Here is an 18,631-nt window from a genome sequence, read left to right as displayed (position 1 = left end):
CTTACAATATAGTACACTGGTTTCTGCACAGTGAACTTACAGCCCCTTTTCAGTGAAACTTTGAAGACTGCACTTACGTTCTCCCTTCAACTGGCTCTACAAAATCCTTCTATTCTGGAATAGCTGGAGCATCTGAGCAGAAGGATGTTCAACTCCTCAGCCCATGTTCATCCCCAACAGTGTTAGGCCTTCACTACAGCATAAAGAACATCTGCAGGGTTTATTTTGTGCTAGTAACATTTTGGAGACAGTGTCACCACAGCTGACCATCTACCTTAAGGCTACCAAAAATGCAGTGGAAAGTGTTGTGCCATGTTTATACAGACTGCAGTCATTCTATCTCATGCGCCTTCACACTCATGCCCCTCCCCAAGATTTTTGGTTGTTGGAATATCTGGCATGGCATCCCACAGAGCATATTGTCTGCACACAGGGGAACCACTTAATGATCATAAACAATGATGCAAGTATCACCACACGCTCTCTACCTGAGCAGAAGGAACTGTTAGGCAGACTGCATGCAGCCCTGCACACTGCACTTAAGCAACAGCAAACACCACACACTCCAGCCAAATCACTGAAAAACAGACTTCCTGAAGTCTTCTAGAAGCTTTTGCTAATCAATACAGATTATTCTTCTGTTCCACCCTTCTTCCCTACAGTACTTTTGGAAAAGTTTTGAGATTTAAGATGAAAGGTACTCTCCTCAGGCCACAGACAAAGCAGTGGAGGTACAAGGACACGAGTGCAGAGCCACGGTCATGCCGAGAATTGGACTCAAACCTCTCGCAGCCATTACAGCATCCTCTCCCATCCTACTGCTGCTCCCTCCTCCACACACCTCAGCAAGCACACGCAGCCCAACTTGCGCAGTGGTGGAAGAAGCACGCCTACTCACTGATGCCATTTTCTACAGATTTACAACTTTACTTCACCTACGCAATTTTATAATCTACAGAACCAGGCAGCTTGTCTTGCTCAAACCAATACCTATTTTGTCCTTAGAAAATAAAAAAACAAAGTGGAATGAAAGTAAGTTAACCAGTATCTTCTGGGTAATTTTTCATATATCCTAGTCTTTATGAGGTATCTGCTGTATTTCTGAGGAAAGAGGTAAAACAACTCTTTACTAATCTGAAAGGAGGGCTTCCAATCTGCAACTACACTCTTATCAACGAAAACTAGATTTCAAACAGCCAAGACTTAGAATTAAGCAAATAATTCTTCAGCACTTTAGTCCTATAGTTTTGTGGCTTACCACTGAACTTCTGGTTCATTCTTCTCACTGGAAGAAGATTCCTTAATTGCACAGTTGTTGCCAACGTCTTCTGGAGCTGCATTATAAACAGTAGTTGGCAGTGGTAAAGGCAGGCTTGCAGTGTTATCAGTTTGCTCCCCATTTTCACCACTGTTGTTATACCCATCATTAGCACCGTTGTTACTACTTATATTTCCTCCACCAGCAGCATGAGGAGATACAGTAACCAGGGGAAAGTTTTCTGTCTTTGAGCCACTTTTTCTAGCTTCTCGTTGTCTCTTACGGTATTCTAATAAGGATACCTATGGAGAAAACAAACAAACAAAAAAACCAAAACAAATATTAGAAGGGAAGTTTACTTGTTTCCTTTTGGACACTTTCAATTAAGTGTATTCTTTCAGTAAGCCATACCATTTACTTGGTTCTAAAAGAAAATGGGGATAGATTAATTGAAGATATTTCACACATCTGCAGTGAATTTACAGAGTACTGAGCAACTAAGGACAATCTAAAGAAAAGCTTCTCCCAAGTGAAGGAAGGACACATTTTGCCTCAGGGAAGAAGCAGATGACGACACAGGTCAGCAAAAGATTTGCTGCTGAAGGCATACTGTTGGTTGAAGCTCCAAGGGACTTTACAGTTTCTTCTGGAACTGCAGCATTAGTAAGAATATACTGATATAGTAAAGATAACTTTAAGAGATGTCACACCCTGCTCTCAGAGTCCCTCGTAAGGAAAACCCACCCTGCTTCTTCACTCTACTGCATGACTCAAAGGATTCCCTAAGCATTTCATACATTTTTCTTAACATACAGAATTCACAACTTAAACTTTCATTCTTTTTGCAGTTTATTTTGAATTTGTGTCTTTACTGCACTCTAAGAGAGACTGATTAAGAACGTATTTTAAAGCTAATTCCAAGTAAAGTTTATTACCAAAAACAATGACACATGAAGGGAAAAGTGGTTTCTACTTTATATATATAAAATATATATATATACATATATATATAAAAAAAAATATATATATATATAAGCACTACACAGAAGCTTCTATAGAAAACTGTTTAAATGTCAGTAAGTTATCTTCAGTGAGAAAAAGAAATTTTCCAATGTTTTCACCATGTATCTTCAGGATTTGAAGCAGAAAACTGAAATACTGACCTTCAGACCTATTTATTCAGTAAGGAAACTAGTTTGGTGGAAATTACATTTAATGTCTTTATATCTTTTCTTTTACTTATCAGCAACCTACTCTGAACCATATAGCATCCAAACCAAGAAACTAAAGTGCAATAATGAAAAAAATTCACATTTAACTGGCTTAGTCCTCAATAAAAGCAGACATCCATTTCTACACACAGAAACCAAGGCAGCCTGCTTTGTTTGCAGTCCTAGGGTTTTTTGTTTTGTTTTTAAATGGTTCTATCCATTAAAGATTCAACTATATGTCAGGGTAAGAACAGTTAAAAATATTTGATTTTTCATAAAATAAATTTTAGGTTAAGAACTGATCTTGCTTTGGAACAATTTATATTATTCCCACATCACATGACTGGGATCCCTTGAAGAATACTGCTTTAAGGAAAGCTTAAGCGTTAAGAACAGATGAAATCTCTGCAGTGTGGCCACTACATACAGGGCTGTATTGAAATAGGATGAACTTGTACAATGGTGAGAGAAAATAGAGGAGCAAATGCCCACAAAAATGTTGAAATATGGAAAAACCTCCTGTAACATCTGCAAAAGGACATTCATGTCTTACGTGATCCTAGGGAAAGGCTTCTATTATTCTCCCACAAAATTCCTGAATTCTCACCTTCTCCTTAGGTGAGATTCCCCCCCCGCCTTTTTACACTGTAAAAGGTTGCCTTTTCTGTGTGTCCCTGGAAAGCCTAAATCCTATTCTTTCAGGGGTACAGCTACAATTTTCTCTGGTTGTTTCTTCAAACTGAGACTTTTAGACAGGAATCCTGGGGGGTGGGTGTCAGGGGAAAGCCACACCCGTTTTCATTTAGGGATGAGCATAGCATAAGCCCTCAGCAGAAACAACATGGAAGAATCCTTGTCAGCAAGAGAAAGGGGGAAGGGTTACTGAAGCACTAAGTGTTGCTGGGATTTAAAAAGAAATTACTTTAACCTTCAGACAAAGAAGAATATGAAGCTACAGAAATTTTGGCTTAGGGGTTTTTTTGGCTTTGCCAAAACAGCAGGGCTACACTCTGGGATCTATAAAATTCCCAGCGTCAAGCCCAGGTAAGAGCAGAGCTCCTACCATCTTGCTTCGGTTATGACTCAGTTTGAAGAAAAGTAAACAAAAATCCAGTTCTGATGGAGAACTTCTGAAGGAAGAATCCTGAGTGCTCCCTAGGAGGATGCCCCCAGAACACAGGGGAGCAGGCATGTACAAGGGGGTGCAATGGGACGAAAACCCAGAACCCCATTGTGCACGCGTGTACACACACAGAATACGCCCCCACCCCCTGATCATGACTTCCATAGAGAAAATAAATCACATCTTTCAAAGAAGAAAGATTACTACAGCCTGTTATGAGACAGAACTGGCAAACTGCTGCATTGGAGACTACTGCCTTCCCTGTTTGTCATCCTTTCTGCAAGGAGCAAAGGGAGTCTAACCTGACAGTAAAGGGCAGTCAAAGACAGTTAACGCAGGGTAACTTCAAATTCTGGTTCGAGTTGCCCATGACCACACAACTTACCTACAAGAACTGTTTCATGAGTAGCAAATTCAGATTGTGCTTATTTTTCAAACACAGTATTTTATATAAAAAACCAAATTAAGCCAAGAAAAAGATTTCTTACCAAGAACTTCTGTGTAGTTCTAACAATGAAACCAAGATACCTTAAGTATATAAAAACTGGAATTTTAAAGTCTCAGCATCATAAATCTGCCAGTGCAATTTCTTGCACTAATTCATAACAAATGTTCACAGTATATGATCTCTATGATGCTAGTATATATTCTGTATAATAGAATATTGTACTACTTGGCAGCACAAGCAACCATTTTTAAACCTGAAAAGCAATTATTTATTGAGCAATTCATTTAAGACTCATATGAAACAAAAGTGAATTTGTATCTATTACTTAGAAAAAATAAATTTACTAATGGGTGTATGCAGCTTTACTCTTTGCTCTTCACTATTTCCCCTGAATAATGTCTACTACATTGTAGTATCTAAAGATGAGCCATCAGTTGTTGTTTATTATATTATGGTTCTTTCTGTTATAGAAATGTCATTAGCAGACTATGTAAGACAGACCAAACGATTCTTAAAATTACAACCTTTTTCTTTTGTGGAGGATTCTGGGGTGTGCAATTTCCATCCATCAAGTTGTCATTATTGACAGTCCTTCCAAAGCCAGATGCAATTCCATCTTCTGAAGTACAAAAAACAGATGCTTCCATGAACATGCCTCTAGCATCGTCTTGAATCAGGCACTTTGACTCGCTTATCCTGAATCCACCTCCTACCTCCAACTGATGTGAAGGGGTCAAGTCCCTCAAATTAGAATTCATTGAGAAATTTACACCTGTCCTGTCGGGACTTTTTACCCAGGAAGAATAAATTGTGCCCCGTCCACAATGAGCAGTTTCTAACTGGCTGTTTGAATCAGTCCTATCATGTGTAGGGGCTTCCAGGTTTTTATGCAGTGCACTTTGCTCAATTACTTCGAGTCCCAGCTGGAGGTCTGACACAGATTCCATTTCTCCAGTGCACTGCCGTGTGACATCAGTCCTATTCCTTGGACTGGAATATCCAATAGTCTTTATTTCTTGCAGGCCCATTTCTGTCAGGTTGGAATTTCTGAAAGAATTCAGTGCTAGAATCGATGCTCTGTCATATCCCTGTGTGAAGAAAAAATATGTCAACTATTTTTCTGTACTGCAACAAAACTGCAACTATTCTGACATTCAGCTGTGCCTTTAAGGGGGATTAAAGGCCTTCCAGTACCCAGAATTTATCTATTTTTAAGAGACAGTTCTACACTCAGACACTTATTTCTACTATTGCCATAGATTAGGTAAAAGCATTTTAATAAAATGCACATTAACCAAAGCCAAAATAAACTTTAAATGCCAGGTTTTATTTATGACTGGCAGAGGAAGGGGAAGAGCATCAACAAGAGCAAGTCCCCGGCCCAGAAGTTAAAGCACTTGTTTCGATTCAACATAAAAGGCATCCTCAGTGTCAAAACATTTATTGACACTTTAGAATTCTAAGACAATATTAAAACCAGTATTCTGTAGAAGGGGAAAAAAGTGTTCTTAAGCTATAGAGACTAACTTTTGTACTTCTTAAAAATGTATTAACCATGAAAAACCCAGCACATGGGTTTTTAAATCCATGGCTGGAAGTATCTTTTCTAAATGAATATGTTCTAAGTTTTTTATTAATCCTTTTTAAATTATTTGTATTACAAAGCAAAAGCTCCTAAGTAAAGCCCCCTCTTTGAGTCAGATAAACATCAAAATATTAAATTACAGCCGTTTAGAAGTAATTGTTAAATTTAGTTGATAGCTATGAGTGTAAGAAAATTTGTGTGTATTTCAACATTTGTTAAGATTTTGACCTAAAAAAAAAAAACCCACCAAAAAACCAAACATATATGTGCTTAACTCCCAGGGAAGAGTATTTGGGTCATTTATTTACACGACTCACCAGAAATTAAAGTCTCCCTTAGTATAACCTGCTAAATCTTTTTATTGTTACTTATTTTTACCTATTCCTTTTTGGTGCCATTAAGCTTACAGTTCAACACCTTTACGCAAATTGTGTCATTACCGCACTGAATTCGAGCTCCAGCTTGCTGTGGAACGTTTCAGGGCCGAAGGGTCACCATGGGAGTTCTCATTTCAGAGCCACACTGCTCTCTAACGGCCCGGCCACCAGCCTCAGCCCCTCAGCAGGACACATCCACCGCCCGGGCTGGGAGCACCCGGGCACATTCTGGCAGCACTTGCTGCACATGAACTAATCCACCTAAACCCATTTATTACCTTTCTGCTCTGTGCTCTCACTCTGAGCATAATTAGGCTCAACAAAAACAATTAAGAGATGCTGGTAACAAGGAGAAATGTTAATTTAAATCTAACTACAGCCTGAAAAGCACAAGTGGTGTTTTTCTGTTCTTATCTATAAATTGCAATAGTTACTCCTTTCCATGACAGCCATCAGGATTTTTAAGTGATACAGAAAAAGAGGAGAGAGAAACCAGTTTAAAATAGAAAATTAAATAGGTAAAGTGGAAATATACAACAATAAGCAAGTAAAACCTGCAGGGAAGCCACCCTCTACATTCCAGGAAACTTTCAATGGCTGGTGAAAAGCATTTACTAAGAACAGTGCAGCCATACAGGTGCAATCAAGATTTGCAGTTTTTGGCAAATATCCTTACCTCTTGACTGTAAGCTCGCCTTTTTATTTCTGGGGAACTGTCAGGTGAGGAAATATTCTAAATAAAGAAGAAATTGCAAGTCAATTTCTTTTTTAGCCTGGAGAAACATAAAAGACCCCCTTGTATAGCAGAAGTACAAATACTGATTTACACTAGAATGTGTAAACACATTCTCTGAGCACACTGAAATTCATTATAAATCTCACCTCAAAGTGCATGGTATTTCCATGTATACATGGAGTTACAGGAGTAACTGGCGAATATATGGGTTTGTAACCATTTCTACAAGCTTCATCTTCTGTTTTTACCCTAGGAGGAGTAGCAAACAATGATGGCTCGGAGGCAGCGATGTCAGCATGAGTTGGTGTGGCATACGGAGAAGGAGTAGGCGTGGAGGTTTCTGAGAATGCAGACTCCAGAAGCTGATAGAGTCTTCGTTTTTTTAGTGGTGTGGTTAGATCTGTGTGTTAAAATTAGAAAAAAGCTAGAAGAGATCTAGATATAGTAATCATTTACAGTTGTTTAAATACTTGATGTAATGAAATTACAAACTCCACATTAAAAACTTAGTAAGATTACAAAAATCTCTTAAGGGCAGGCTTCCTGAAAGATGAACACTTAACAGCCTACAGATCTATCAGTAACTGAAATTTGCGTGCTAGGAGGATGGGAAGAACTGTCTGTTTCCAGAAAAGGGAAAGTAAGCTTCTACGCATTTTTAAGACTGGTCAGCTAAAAAGTGGAAATTCCAAGTTCAGGACTGTACACAGGAATCATCGGTAATGCTCCACATCCTTACCGAAGTGTGTTTAGTTTTTAGCACATTCCCATTTTGTATTATGCCTAAAAGATTACACAGCTTTTCCCCTGTGCGCAACACAGACCCGCTGAATTGAAAAGGAATTCTGAATATATAGAACAGCACTGAAAATGAATTTATAATCTAACCTCTTAATATTCATAGTCAAAAGCATTAGCCTTTTGTTGACTGTAAACACTGTGAGATACGGTGGTTACTTACCTAGTATCAATTATACATTGGGGGGGGAACACAACCCACCAAAAAACAACCACTATGCAACTAAGCATTTATTTCAAAGAAAGTATCAGAAAAGAGTGCAAATACCCCTGGAATTTTCATCAACTCATCACTTTAAAAACCATGGTCTTCCACATTTAACTACTTTGACATAGCTCTTTTGTACTGTATTAGTAAAAGCTTTACCTGTTAAGGAACAGCTGTCATTCAGTAATAAAGGACTTTTATTTTCACCATTGATGGCTGGACTTCTAGATCTCTCTTGCGATGGTGAATTAAATCTGTCAATCATTGTTGAATTTTCTTCTTCCAAAGCCTGCTTCAACCAGCGCTGTAACAAAACAAGTTCAAATCAGTGACTTAACAGTTTAACGATAAATGTTTTAAAACGCATTGCACATGACAGAATTGGTTTGCTAACCAGCTTTTTTCTGCCTGAATTTGTGCTAGCAAATAAAAGACTTATTTTTAATTAATATGGGATGGGGAGCGATAATGAAGAGAAGCATTACCTTCTTACAAGAGCCAGTAATGTTTTCCACAGGTTCTTTTTTCCTCCTCTTTTCTGAAAGGAAGGGCGAAGTAAAACGAATATAGTGCTTTGGAGTTGAATAGACATGTGGACTGTAAGTGAGACCTGGCAAAGAATTTAGTTGAGTAGCCAGAACTTCAGGGTCGGTAGTTATGCGTAGAGGCCTTTCTGATAGACTGTCTGCAGGCTTCCCTGTTTTATCACTCTTTTCACTTAACCATTCACTGACCAAGTGCTAAACAGAGAGAGAGAGAAAATTAGTGGTTTATGAGTGTTTCTATCAGTGGCTTTTAGAAATTTTTTAGTCTAATTATTCACCTAGTCAACTGTTACACAAACCAGAAAACAGCTAGTTTCCAGGCTGCAAGTTTAAGAATACACAGGGCAGGAATGAGGACAGTTTTACTGAAATAATAGGGACAGCAAAAGGAATCAGTATAGATTTGCACTACATAAGAAAGTTTGGGGGGTTTTTGCTTTTTGGGTGTTTTTTTTGTCTTTTGTAAACTAACATTTAGTTCTTTTGTATTTAATTCTCACTGAATGTACTATACAAATGCCCAGATAAACTGTATTTATGATGTGAATTTAGTAACATAATTCCAAGACAAATTTCAAATTTGTGCCTGAGCACCTAAGGCGAAGGGAAATAGTGTAACATTAATAGAACAAAGTTGAAGTAAACTCCTCATCAGATTTCCATACCGTCAGGACTGTGCTTCAGTCAACGTGTCAGGCAGACACCTTGAACATTCTTCATTATTGTAGTTGTATTAAATTACAACCCATTTGCTAAGGCACACTTATCAAAAAAGAGTATTCTTTCCTAGCTAGTTCGGTGTTTTTGAAAAATGTGCCAGTGGATTTTAGTTCCTATTAACTAACCAATCTAACCTCCTAAATTTTACAATGGTTCAACAAAGTTAAGGACATGCAAAAATAGCACGTTAAATATTATTAAGATGATATTAAGGCTTTAACGCATATCATCGTAATATATTAAGTTGCTTGTCTTTTACAAACCTATTTATTAATTCGTTTTTAAAGCAGGACTTTCTCCTCGCTTAGGGTACACTGGGTACAATACAGTGAGACATTTCACAGATGTTTATCCTTAATACTATGAAACAGCAAAAAAGTGCAGTAAAATTCAGATTTCTCAGTTATCTTCCTTCTTTTTTGCTATGCAACATGCAAAAAAGGAAGAAAGATTCTAGTCTCCCCTCTGACAAGAATTTAATAGTGATGCAATAAGCAGTGTTACAGGATGACTCAGGTGCCTTTTGGGAAAAAAAAAGTTAAGTATGTTTGGGCGTTTAAGATAATACTATGTGGAAATTGTTGTTGTTCATTTGACAAGAAGTTTCAATCTATTACTTCCTCTCCCTTCCCCTCCACTGAATAAAGTTTTCAGAAGAACTTGTAAATTGTGCTGAAAAACAGTAACTTTTTAATGCAGTCTGTAGAATTTTAAAGCAGAAAGTTTTACTGCTTTATTCACACTTGCAGATTTTTTTTTCAAGTGTCTTTAAATATTGTGGCATTTCTTCACACTTTTTCCAATGCAGTCCAATAAAAAAAAATTAACAAACAAAGCTCTAAAGAGAGTAAAGAATCTTCCCTCCAAACATGCACATAAATTTTGAGTGTTTAAATCCACTCACTTCAGAAAAGACATCTCAGAAGTACTAGAAGTTAATGATTTCCTTTGAGATTTCTGTTTGCTATCATTAAAATACCTTCTAAAGCATATGATCAACAAAGGAAGGAAAGGCAAGTTTTATTTCCTTTTTTTCCCCTTTTAAATTAACAGATTTAATTATGTTTTAGTTATGTATATTATTTCAGTCCATTTAGAAAGTACTTCCCTTAGAAAACATTTGTTCCAAAAGTGTTCTGAAAGATGTATTTTGGAAGTCTCTTAAAATCCAAAATAACTTCTACCAATGCAGTTACACATAAATTAAGAGATTAAAAAAGGTATTACCAGTGAGTGGCTATGTAATGGTGATTTTTAAAGAAATGAGTCAACATTTTTAAATATCTATATATAGCTGCATAGGGATGCAGCATTCTATAATTTTTTAAAACTGTTAAAGTCCATCCTCTTCTCCCCATCCCTTAAGAGACATACCTTCTTTGTTTTAGGATACTTAGTAGGGCATTTATTAAGTGCTGGAGCTTCTGTTTCAGTAACCATTTCTGTAACAACAGTTTCTGTTTCAGGCTCAGCTACCAGTGCAGCATTCTCAGCTTCATTATGTTGTGAAGTTACTTCCACATCAGGAGAAGATGGCTGGATATCTGAACACATGCTGACAGTTCTGTGTCGTCTGCGTTGCTGTCCAATGTGAGTTCTACTTCGTGAGAAGCTTTTTCTCTGTTTAGCTCTATTAACTTTGGCTGGGGTAGGCTTGGTGGCAGTTTCTTCTTTTGCTGGTTCCTGGTACAAAATAAAAGTCTAGTAAACAGATCCCACACGCATGTAAAGCTATGTATCTTTCTTAAAACCTCAGTTCCCCCTTCCTTTATAGGTCCAAAAAGCCTCTATCTCATTTTTGTTGTTAGAACTAAAAGACTTCAGAGGTAGTATTTCTATCCTTCTTCAAGGCAAACTACATCTCCTGCATTTTCCTCCCAAGCACCTGATATATCATTAGCAGAGTATTCACACACACCAGTCATTGGTCAGATTACCACAGATTTGTGTAAGAACTGCCATACCACATTCATTCATCCATAAGCTAGAAATCAGCTGCTTACATCATGACGCCTTTCAGTTCAATATCCTTTTTGTAATTCATAGTTTACTAAGTGTTTAGCATTGTCACAAAAGGTACTTAACAGCATGCTGATAGATACTATCCAGGGAAACAACCTGAACTGAGAATCCGTAGGAGTATTTGCAAGGTTAAGAAGCTTACTACCATCCAGCAACAAAAGAGTAAGAAATTGTTTATGAAACATTAAGTATCATCTGCAAGAACCGAGAACAAACGACGGCTTAATAATTCCTCTCCTTTAAAAGAAAAGAAAGGATTATAATATGTTCCTGATAACTCACTAAAGAAGCAAGTTGTTCTCCACCGGTTATAGAGGGTGCCTAAGGAAAGCCACCTCCTGTGGCTAAAGTCAGCATCAGTAAACACCTCCCATCCTGAACTTCAAAAAGAGACTGAATTATACAGCTGGTGTGTGTGTGCGCACATTTGCATAAACTAATGTAACTGAAACTCCTCATAAACAAATTCTATACATGTTTTCTTGGGGAAAAAAACATCAGGAGCTAACATAATGTCAAATAACTATATAGATTTTGGTCAAATATATTTGAGTTCGGGGGGGTGGGGTAGTATTTCATACATCTTAAAGTGCAGCTCGACATCAAAACCAATAAAATATGCCATGTTTAAAGCTAACTTTAAAAAAAAGTTCCAGATAACTACCTGGATAAATTCAGCATCATTGAGAATCTGTGCTTCCTTGCATTCTGATTTAACCTCAGTTTTTGCTGTGCTGATTCTTTCCAAAGCCTGTTCTCTTCTTTTTTCTCTTTTTTCTAGTCTGGCAAAAGCTTGCAGGATAGCTTCCATTTTCCGTTCTTCTCTTGTCTGATGGATTTAATAATAATCATGATCAAGTTTCACTCATAATCTTTCACATATGTAAATACATACTTCCCCCCCCCCCCCAGTACTTCAAAACATGTTCACTGTGTGTTGACATGCAGATCAATTTTCACAAAAGCTCAGAGGAAAGGGAGATGTTACAATGACTGCAATTATTACAGACTTCTGAAGAAAGGCTTCCATTCATGCTAACCCTGACAAACAAGAAGAGGATCCTGCTTTGAATTTAAGAACTTGCTAAAAATAGTGATTTACTAGTAAATCACTTATCTATAAACACAAAAAGAACACATAGCTCTGAGCCACTTACTTGCACATATAGTATTTAAAAACAATGAAACACTAATGACCAGAAAGATATGAAATACTAATACATGTATGAAACAACAGAAAGCTCCATTATCCTCTGACCCAATTTTCCAAGTGTCACAAACTACATCAAAACATACAATCAACACCCAAGAATCACTATTTCAAAATAAGGTAACATTAGGTCACACAGAGAAGCTAGATATTGTGTCTATCTGCAATTCAGGTCCTTGTGCTGTACAGAGACAGATCTCTTCATCTGCACAGAGCTCTGCTTAAGACAATACAGAGGTAGCAGAATTGGGGGCTTCTATTACAAACTTTTTTTTTTTTTTTTAATAAATGCCTGCAGCTCAACAGTGCATTGATAGCAACAATGTGTTTGTATCAAAGAAAGAAGAATACCTGCAAATATATTGCTCATATGAGTGAATGAGGAAGACGATTTTGTTTTGCCACTGAACCTGCCTCCGTTTGCTTGGTAAAATACAGGCAAACTTGCAGTTATTTGCAATCCTCATAATGGAGCTAGAGTAGTAATTACATCTTTAACTACTACAGCAACTCTGCTGTAACTAAGTTTCACAAAGAGCTTTGCTTTAGTAAGAATACAAATGTAAAGTGCCAAAAAAAAAGAGAGAAGAGAGGGAAGAGAGGGAAGAGAGGGAAGAGAGGGAAGAGAGGGAAGAGAGGGAAGAGAGGGAAGAGAGGGAAGAGAGGGAAGAGAGGGAAGAGAGGGAAGAGAGGGAAGAGAGGGAAGAGAGGGAAGAGAGGGAAGAGAGGGAAGAGAGGGAAGAGAGGGAAGAGAGGGAAGAGAGGGAAGAGAGGGAAGAGAGGGAAGAGAGGGAAGAGAGGGAAGAGAGGGAAGAGAGGGAAGAGAGGGAAGAGAGGGAAGAGAGGGAAGAGAGGGAAGAGAGGGAAGAGAGGGAAGAGAGGGAAGAGAGGGAAGAGAGGGAAGAGAGGGAAGAGAGGGAAGAGAGGGAAGAGAGGGAAGAGAGGGAAGAGAGGGAAGAGAGGGAAGAGAGGGAAGAGAGGGAAGAGAGGGAAGAGAGGGAAGAGAGGGAAGAGAGGGAAGAGAGGGAAGAGAGGGAAGAGAGGGAAGAGAGGGAAGAGAGGGAAGAGAGGGAAGAGAGGGAAGAGAGGGAAGAGAGGGAAGAGAGGGAAGAGAGGGAAGAGAGGGAAGAGAGGGAAGAGAGGGAAGAGAGGGAAGAGAGGGAAGAGAGGGAAGAGAGGGAAGAGAGGGAAGAGAGGGAAGAGAAAAAGAAGCCAGCACATCCTCTGGAGCAATACATCCAACAGTGTTTGATGAGAATCATTCCTCAAAAAGCATGACAAGTTACTGTTGTACGTTAGCATTAGAGCTCATGCTGTCACTCTTCAGATTTTGTATTAAAATACACATTTTACTTGAGCAGATTTTACTTTCTGATGTCTAATGAACACAAGTCTCATCAATTTTGCTACTGACAGAGTTGTAGGGAATACTGACCAAAAGGAATGTAAACCCTACCCCCCTTTATTTTTTTAAGGTCCAGGCAGATGCAGACAGTTTTGGTGCCACCTTGAACTCTACTTACCAGAAGTTCTATGAGCACAAACAAAACATGCAAGTTCAAAATATGAGTATTTCATTATGTAACCTGGCCAAGATTTTGATTTCACTAGTAATTTCAAGTATCTCACATTCTGAATGCCTAACAAGAAAAGCACATTTTAAAATGCCAGTTTTTGTAACACTGTTCTACCAACCTCTGAAAATTAGGATTTCTGAGGCTTTGTAAGTTGGGCACTCAAAAAAGTAGTCAGGCAAAACCCCTGACTCCCAATGCTATCTATAAAATAGCCATTACAAATAACATGCAATAATAGAAGGTGAAGAAAAAATCTAGATGATTTCTATGATGCCTTTTTTAAAGGCAAGAGAAAATTATATACGTTTGATGATAAAAGCAGGTTTTTGTCGGAAAGCAATGATCAAGCCAGATGAAATGCTCTCAAATAGCAAGCCTTGCATTTTAAGTTGAAGTTCATGTAAGGATCTGACTTCATATACACTCAGATTCTATAAGCCTACGAAAAGGCAGCAATTAGCATGGGAAGAGCAGGTGTCACTAAGCCTTAGTGACAACTTTAGGCAGCTACTTGCTTCCAAACTTACCATCTTCCTTTTCCTTTCTGCAATCTGTTCCTCTGATTCCATTTCTACTTCATTGCTAATGGGAGTTTTTTCTTCTATATCATCAATAAAATCTGGCTCCTGAAAGATGGAAATGACTGCTTTACAGAAGCTCTAGTACTCTTGCAAACTAAGGAAAACTAAAAGCTACACAGAAATAAGAATCCTCAGATGACTACATCAAAAGTAACCATGCCAATAAATCAAGACAAAACCTAAGAAAAACTAATATCCACTTGTACCTTTGTATAAACCTGTAAACATCACCTGACTAGATCTTTCCCATTCTGAGCTTAGACATACCTGTATCTTTTTTCTTTAACATACTGATCTTATTGAAATTCTGGGGTTCCATCCCCACTCCCCCACACCACCAACCAAAAAAAAAAAAAAAAAAAAAAAAAAATCAGAATTAAACCTCCAAACCAATAGAAACTTTTGGGCACTAACACTGGCCACTGATCTAGCCACTTTATAATCAGTTAAAGAATTAGGAGCTGTACATTACGCACACATTTAAAAAAAGCATTATTTTTACTGAAATAGAGTGAATGTCAAAGGAGATGTTAACAGACAATTACACAGAGGTTCTTCTCAGCTCAAAAGTATATTCTGTTAAAGTCACATCTTCCATTTAAACTCTCACTATAGAATCTAATGACAGTGCCATACCATAAGGAAACACAAAAGAGTTAGCTAACTAATAATGGGTTTCTATTAAAAAAAAAAAAAAAAAGAAACAGTAACTTTGAAAATAGTTAAGTGTTCACTAGTCCTATATGCAACTTCACTTTTAACATTAAAGGACTAGACAAAGTTTTTTTAACATTTGTCTTAAAAGTACATTTACATTTTCCCATACGCTTTCTTTACCTTAGCATTACGTATTTCACCCCAGGAAAAAACTATTAATTGACTTCTATGTTTAGATATGCATTTTAACAGCTTTATTCTTCTCACAATTCCTACTGTTTTAAGTTCAGTTTTGAAAAACAATACGAGTTCTCCTGTGGCTGTTCTACATAAGCACTGTATATTATGTTAAAAGCTCAGGAGAAGGTTCCAAATACCAGTTATCACTTGTTAAAAACAAAACACAAAACCAAAAACAGCACGTAAGATGAGAAAGTCTAAATGTTGCCTCTAGAGATCATAATTTGTAACAGTCACATGCCATGCCTTCTGGACTGCCAAGCATTTTTAAGCTACTTAGCTACTAAAACCCCAGAACAATTTGATCATCTTATGATAACTGGGGATCAATATGCTCATTTTCACCTTAGTTCCTTCACTCCTAAGTGATGTTAAAGGATTAAGAACTTGGGAATGGCTCCCTCCCAGAGTAACTCCTTTCTCTCTGGTCCTAAATTATCATTAAAAAATCATACGAGGGAAAAAAAAAAAAATCACCACTACCACCACCCTCAAAACCAAAGAAAAGATAGTTACTAAAGTAACCATCTTCTCATGTCAAATATTTATCTTTAATAACTGCTCTGCAAAATTAAGTTAATCTCATGGATCTCTCCCACTAGTCCTTTGAAACTGACATATTAAAAGAAAGGCTAATTTAAATTTGACTACCATGGCGTATTACCAGGTAGCTTTACCATACTATCCACCTATTATCCAGTATTTAGCTTCGAAACACACCTTCCTCCTCCTGACTCCCCAAACTCTACTTAATCTTCTACACAGAGCTGCAGACAACACTTAATATTCTGGGCTGAAGTTTTATTTGTTATAGGAGCAGGGCTACTTACTGCTATGTTTAAAATACTATGCTCCTGAGCAACATATGCAACTAACCAAAAGACACTTCAGGGTGAACTGGGAGCTCCCGAAAGCATGACATGAGGCTATCACATTAGAGATCCACAAAGAAATTCAGAGGAAAAAATGTATACTTAAAACTGGTATGGGAACTAACATATCTTTAAATACAATCAAATATTATGGGGACAAACTTTTTAGCAGGGCCTGTTGTGATAGGACAAGGGGTAATGATTTTAAACTAAAAGAGGGTAGATTCAGACTAAATACAAGGAAGACTTTCTTACAACGAGGGTGGTGAAACACTGGCACAGATTGCCCAGAGAGGTGGTAGATACCCCATCCCTGGAAACATTCAAGGTCAGGTTGGACAGGGCTCTGAGCAACCTGATCTAGTTACAGATGTCCCTGCTCTTGCAGGGGGGTTGGACTAGATGACCTTTAAAGGTCCCTTCCAATCCAAACAATTCTATGATTAAGGAAAACTGAAAATAGTGTAAAACATTTTAAACAGCTTATCCATCATTATGATTTTGGTAAGTCTCCATACCCCTTTTCAGTGACTTGTTAAAATTCCTTTAATAACTACAAAAGGAGAGTATCTGTGTTTAAAAGCTTTTCTTTCTGATCACCTTTGTGTCAATACCTGATTATTAGAAATGGACAGCCTGAGGGGAGAGAGCTTTCTCTGTTTATTATCTGCAATTTTCATTTTGGTGGCTGCTCCTTCACAGTCCAATGTGATGTTCTGATTTTGAGTCTCCTTTTCTCTTGAAACATCTTTCTCTTTCTTCCCCTTTTTCCTTCTAGTTTCATATCCAGTATTGATATTTTCTGTAGGCTCAGAACGTCTGAGAACTGGACATTCAGGATTTTCTTTGAGGCAAGCACAATCCACTTTGTATTTACTAGAAGTAATTAAATGCAAGAAGGTGTATTTTGATTAGGCTGTACAGCAATGAGACTTTTCAATACTAAATCACACAAGCTGATACATTTCACATTAGACATCTGCTATGATGCAAACCAACGATATTAAAAGCAGCTGACTCAAGTTTTCACCAAGATACACGATACTGCTATAATTCAAAAATCTCATCTACTTGTTAACAGAATTTGCTTAAAAGATGGAAGACATTTAAAACCTGAGTATATCCTGGGTGGAAATATAACCACCACATTAAAGAAATTAACAGACACATGGAAGGAAAGTTCTTGCTTCATGCAAAGACAGCAGATAAGATTTACAGAATGAGCACACTGGAAGGAACTCAGAGTCACTTTGCACAATTTTAAGTTCCACTTGGATACACAGGAACTGTTATTCAAACACATTCAACTTACACAGGCTGTCAGCTGCAGGTACTAAACACAACTACTACTACATACTTTTAAAAGGATAAATAACAAAACCCAAAAATCCTGTCTAACAGGCAATTTCTCAGGTTGTCTTCACATGAGGGCTGTAGGAGTACGTCTACAACACTTAACAGTGCAAGGTATCTTGAGCTAGTCTGAACCCAAGTTGATTACTACCGGTAGTACTCTACAGACATAACTAGTTCAGGTCCAGAAGTAGTGAAGGCATGTCTGCACAGCACTGCACCCAAGCTGACTTATGAGCAGACCACAGAAAAGTGTATTACCTTGGTGTAGCAAAACGTGAAACAGTTGGACTGCTTCTGGACCCAACCAAGTGCATATACAGAAATAGTCTCCTCAATGCTTCAGTTTCCAAGATCAGTATTAGCCTAGATGTTCCTGCACAATGTACCTACACCCTAGAACATTTCCGACTAGCCAAGAGAAATCATTACAAGATTGTATCACTCAAAGGCCTTATTTTGCCATCAGATTTCAAAGAGGTGTTCGAATAACCGCTCCTACATAACGTGAGTGGAACTTAACCGATTATTTCCTTTACCATTTCAAAAGGATGCTTACAGATAATGGCAACAGTTTATTAGACCTTTCCCCAATTCAAAGGAGCAGCAGTTACATTCAGGAAAATGTGTAATAGGTTATAGAATCTAAGGTACTAAGCATTCAGTGTATTTGAACATTCTTCATCACACATTAAGCAAACATGACTTATAACTAAATTCCACAGACACGGTCTTCCTGAAGTTATACTACAGAGGCACTCTGAAATAAATAGGGCATTACTGAATAGTTCTAGATTTTCTTCCCTGTACTCTCCCCACACTACAGGACACCTATATATGATAAATTTTCATAGTACATCTTTATTCATATTCATCTAATTTTCTGTCTTTTCCACATCACTTTTAAGTAACTGTTACATTGCTGAAATCACCAACAGATATGCAGTAATAAAAATACAGAAGAAACCCTGCCCCTACACACACTACTCATTGTAAATACAATGCTTAAGGAGCCCTATGTTATTAAAGCATGCAAGAAACTGAATGATATAAAAACAAAGCCACTCTGAATCGCAACATAACTTAATAAGCATTAGATGTATTTTAGAA

The 18,631-nt window shown here is 37.6% G+C and overlaps 1 protein-coding gene across 4 annotated transcripts in view; it reads right to left on the bottom strand.

The window, feature by feature from the left end:
* The window catches only part of KMT2E (lysine methyltransferase 2E (inactive)), a 63,751-nt gene that overhangs the window by 4,524 nt on the left and 40,596 nt on the right, over positions 1-18,631 (bottom strand). For all 4 annotated transcript variants that reach the window (XM_075491637.1, XM_075491625.1, XM_075491630.1 and 1 more), the window contains 10 exons: positions 16,783-17,044; positions 14,346-14,444; positions 11,696-11,860; positions 10,384-10,692; positions 8,230-8,484; positions 7,904-8,048; positions 6,885-7,138; positions 6,679-6,735; positions 4,565-5,128; positions 1,259-1,560 (listed from right to left, as the gene is read on the bottom strand). In XM_075491637.1, coding sequence (XP_075347752.1) covers positions 1,259-1,560; positions 4,565-5,128; positions 6,679-6,735; positions 6,885-7,138; positions 7,904-8,048; positions 8,230-8,484; positions 10,384-10,692; positions 11,696-11,860; positions 14,346-14,444; positions 16,783-17,044 — 2,412 coding nt within the window. The remainder of the gene's footprint in view (positions 1-1,258; positions 1,561-4,564; positions 5,129-6,678; positions 6,736-6,884; positions 7,139-7,903; positions 8,049-8,229; positions 8,485-10,383; positions 10,693-11,695; positions 11,861-14,345; positions 14,445-16,782; positions 17,045-18,631) is intronic.

Source organism: Mycteria americana, chromosome 1 (assembly GCF_035582795.1).
Source record: "Mycteria americana isolate JAX WOST 10 ecotype Jacksonville Zoo and Gardens chromosome 1, USCA_MyAme_1.0, whole genome shotgun sequence".
NCBI classification, from domain to species: domain Eukaryota; kingdom Metazoa; phylum Chordata; class Aves; order Ciconiiformes; family Ciconiidae; genus Mycteria; species Mycteria americana.
The sequence above is the reverse complement of the archived record's forward strand: the minus strand, read 5'-3'. Positions and strand labels throughout refer to the sequence as shown.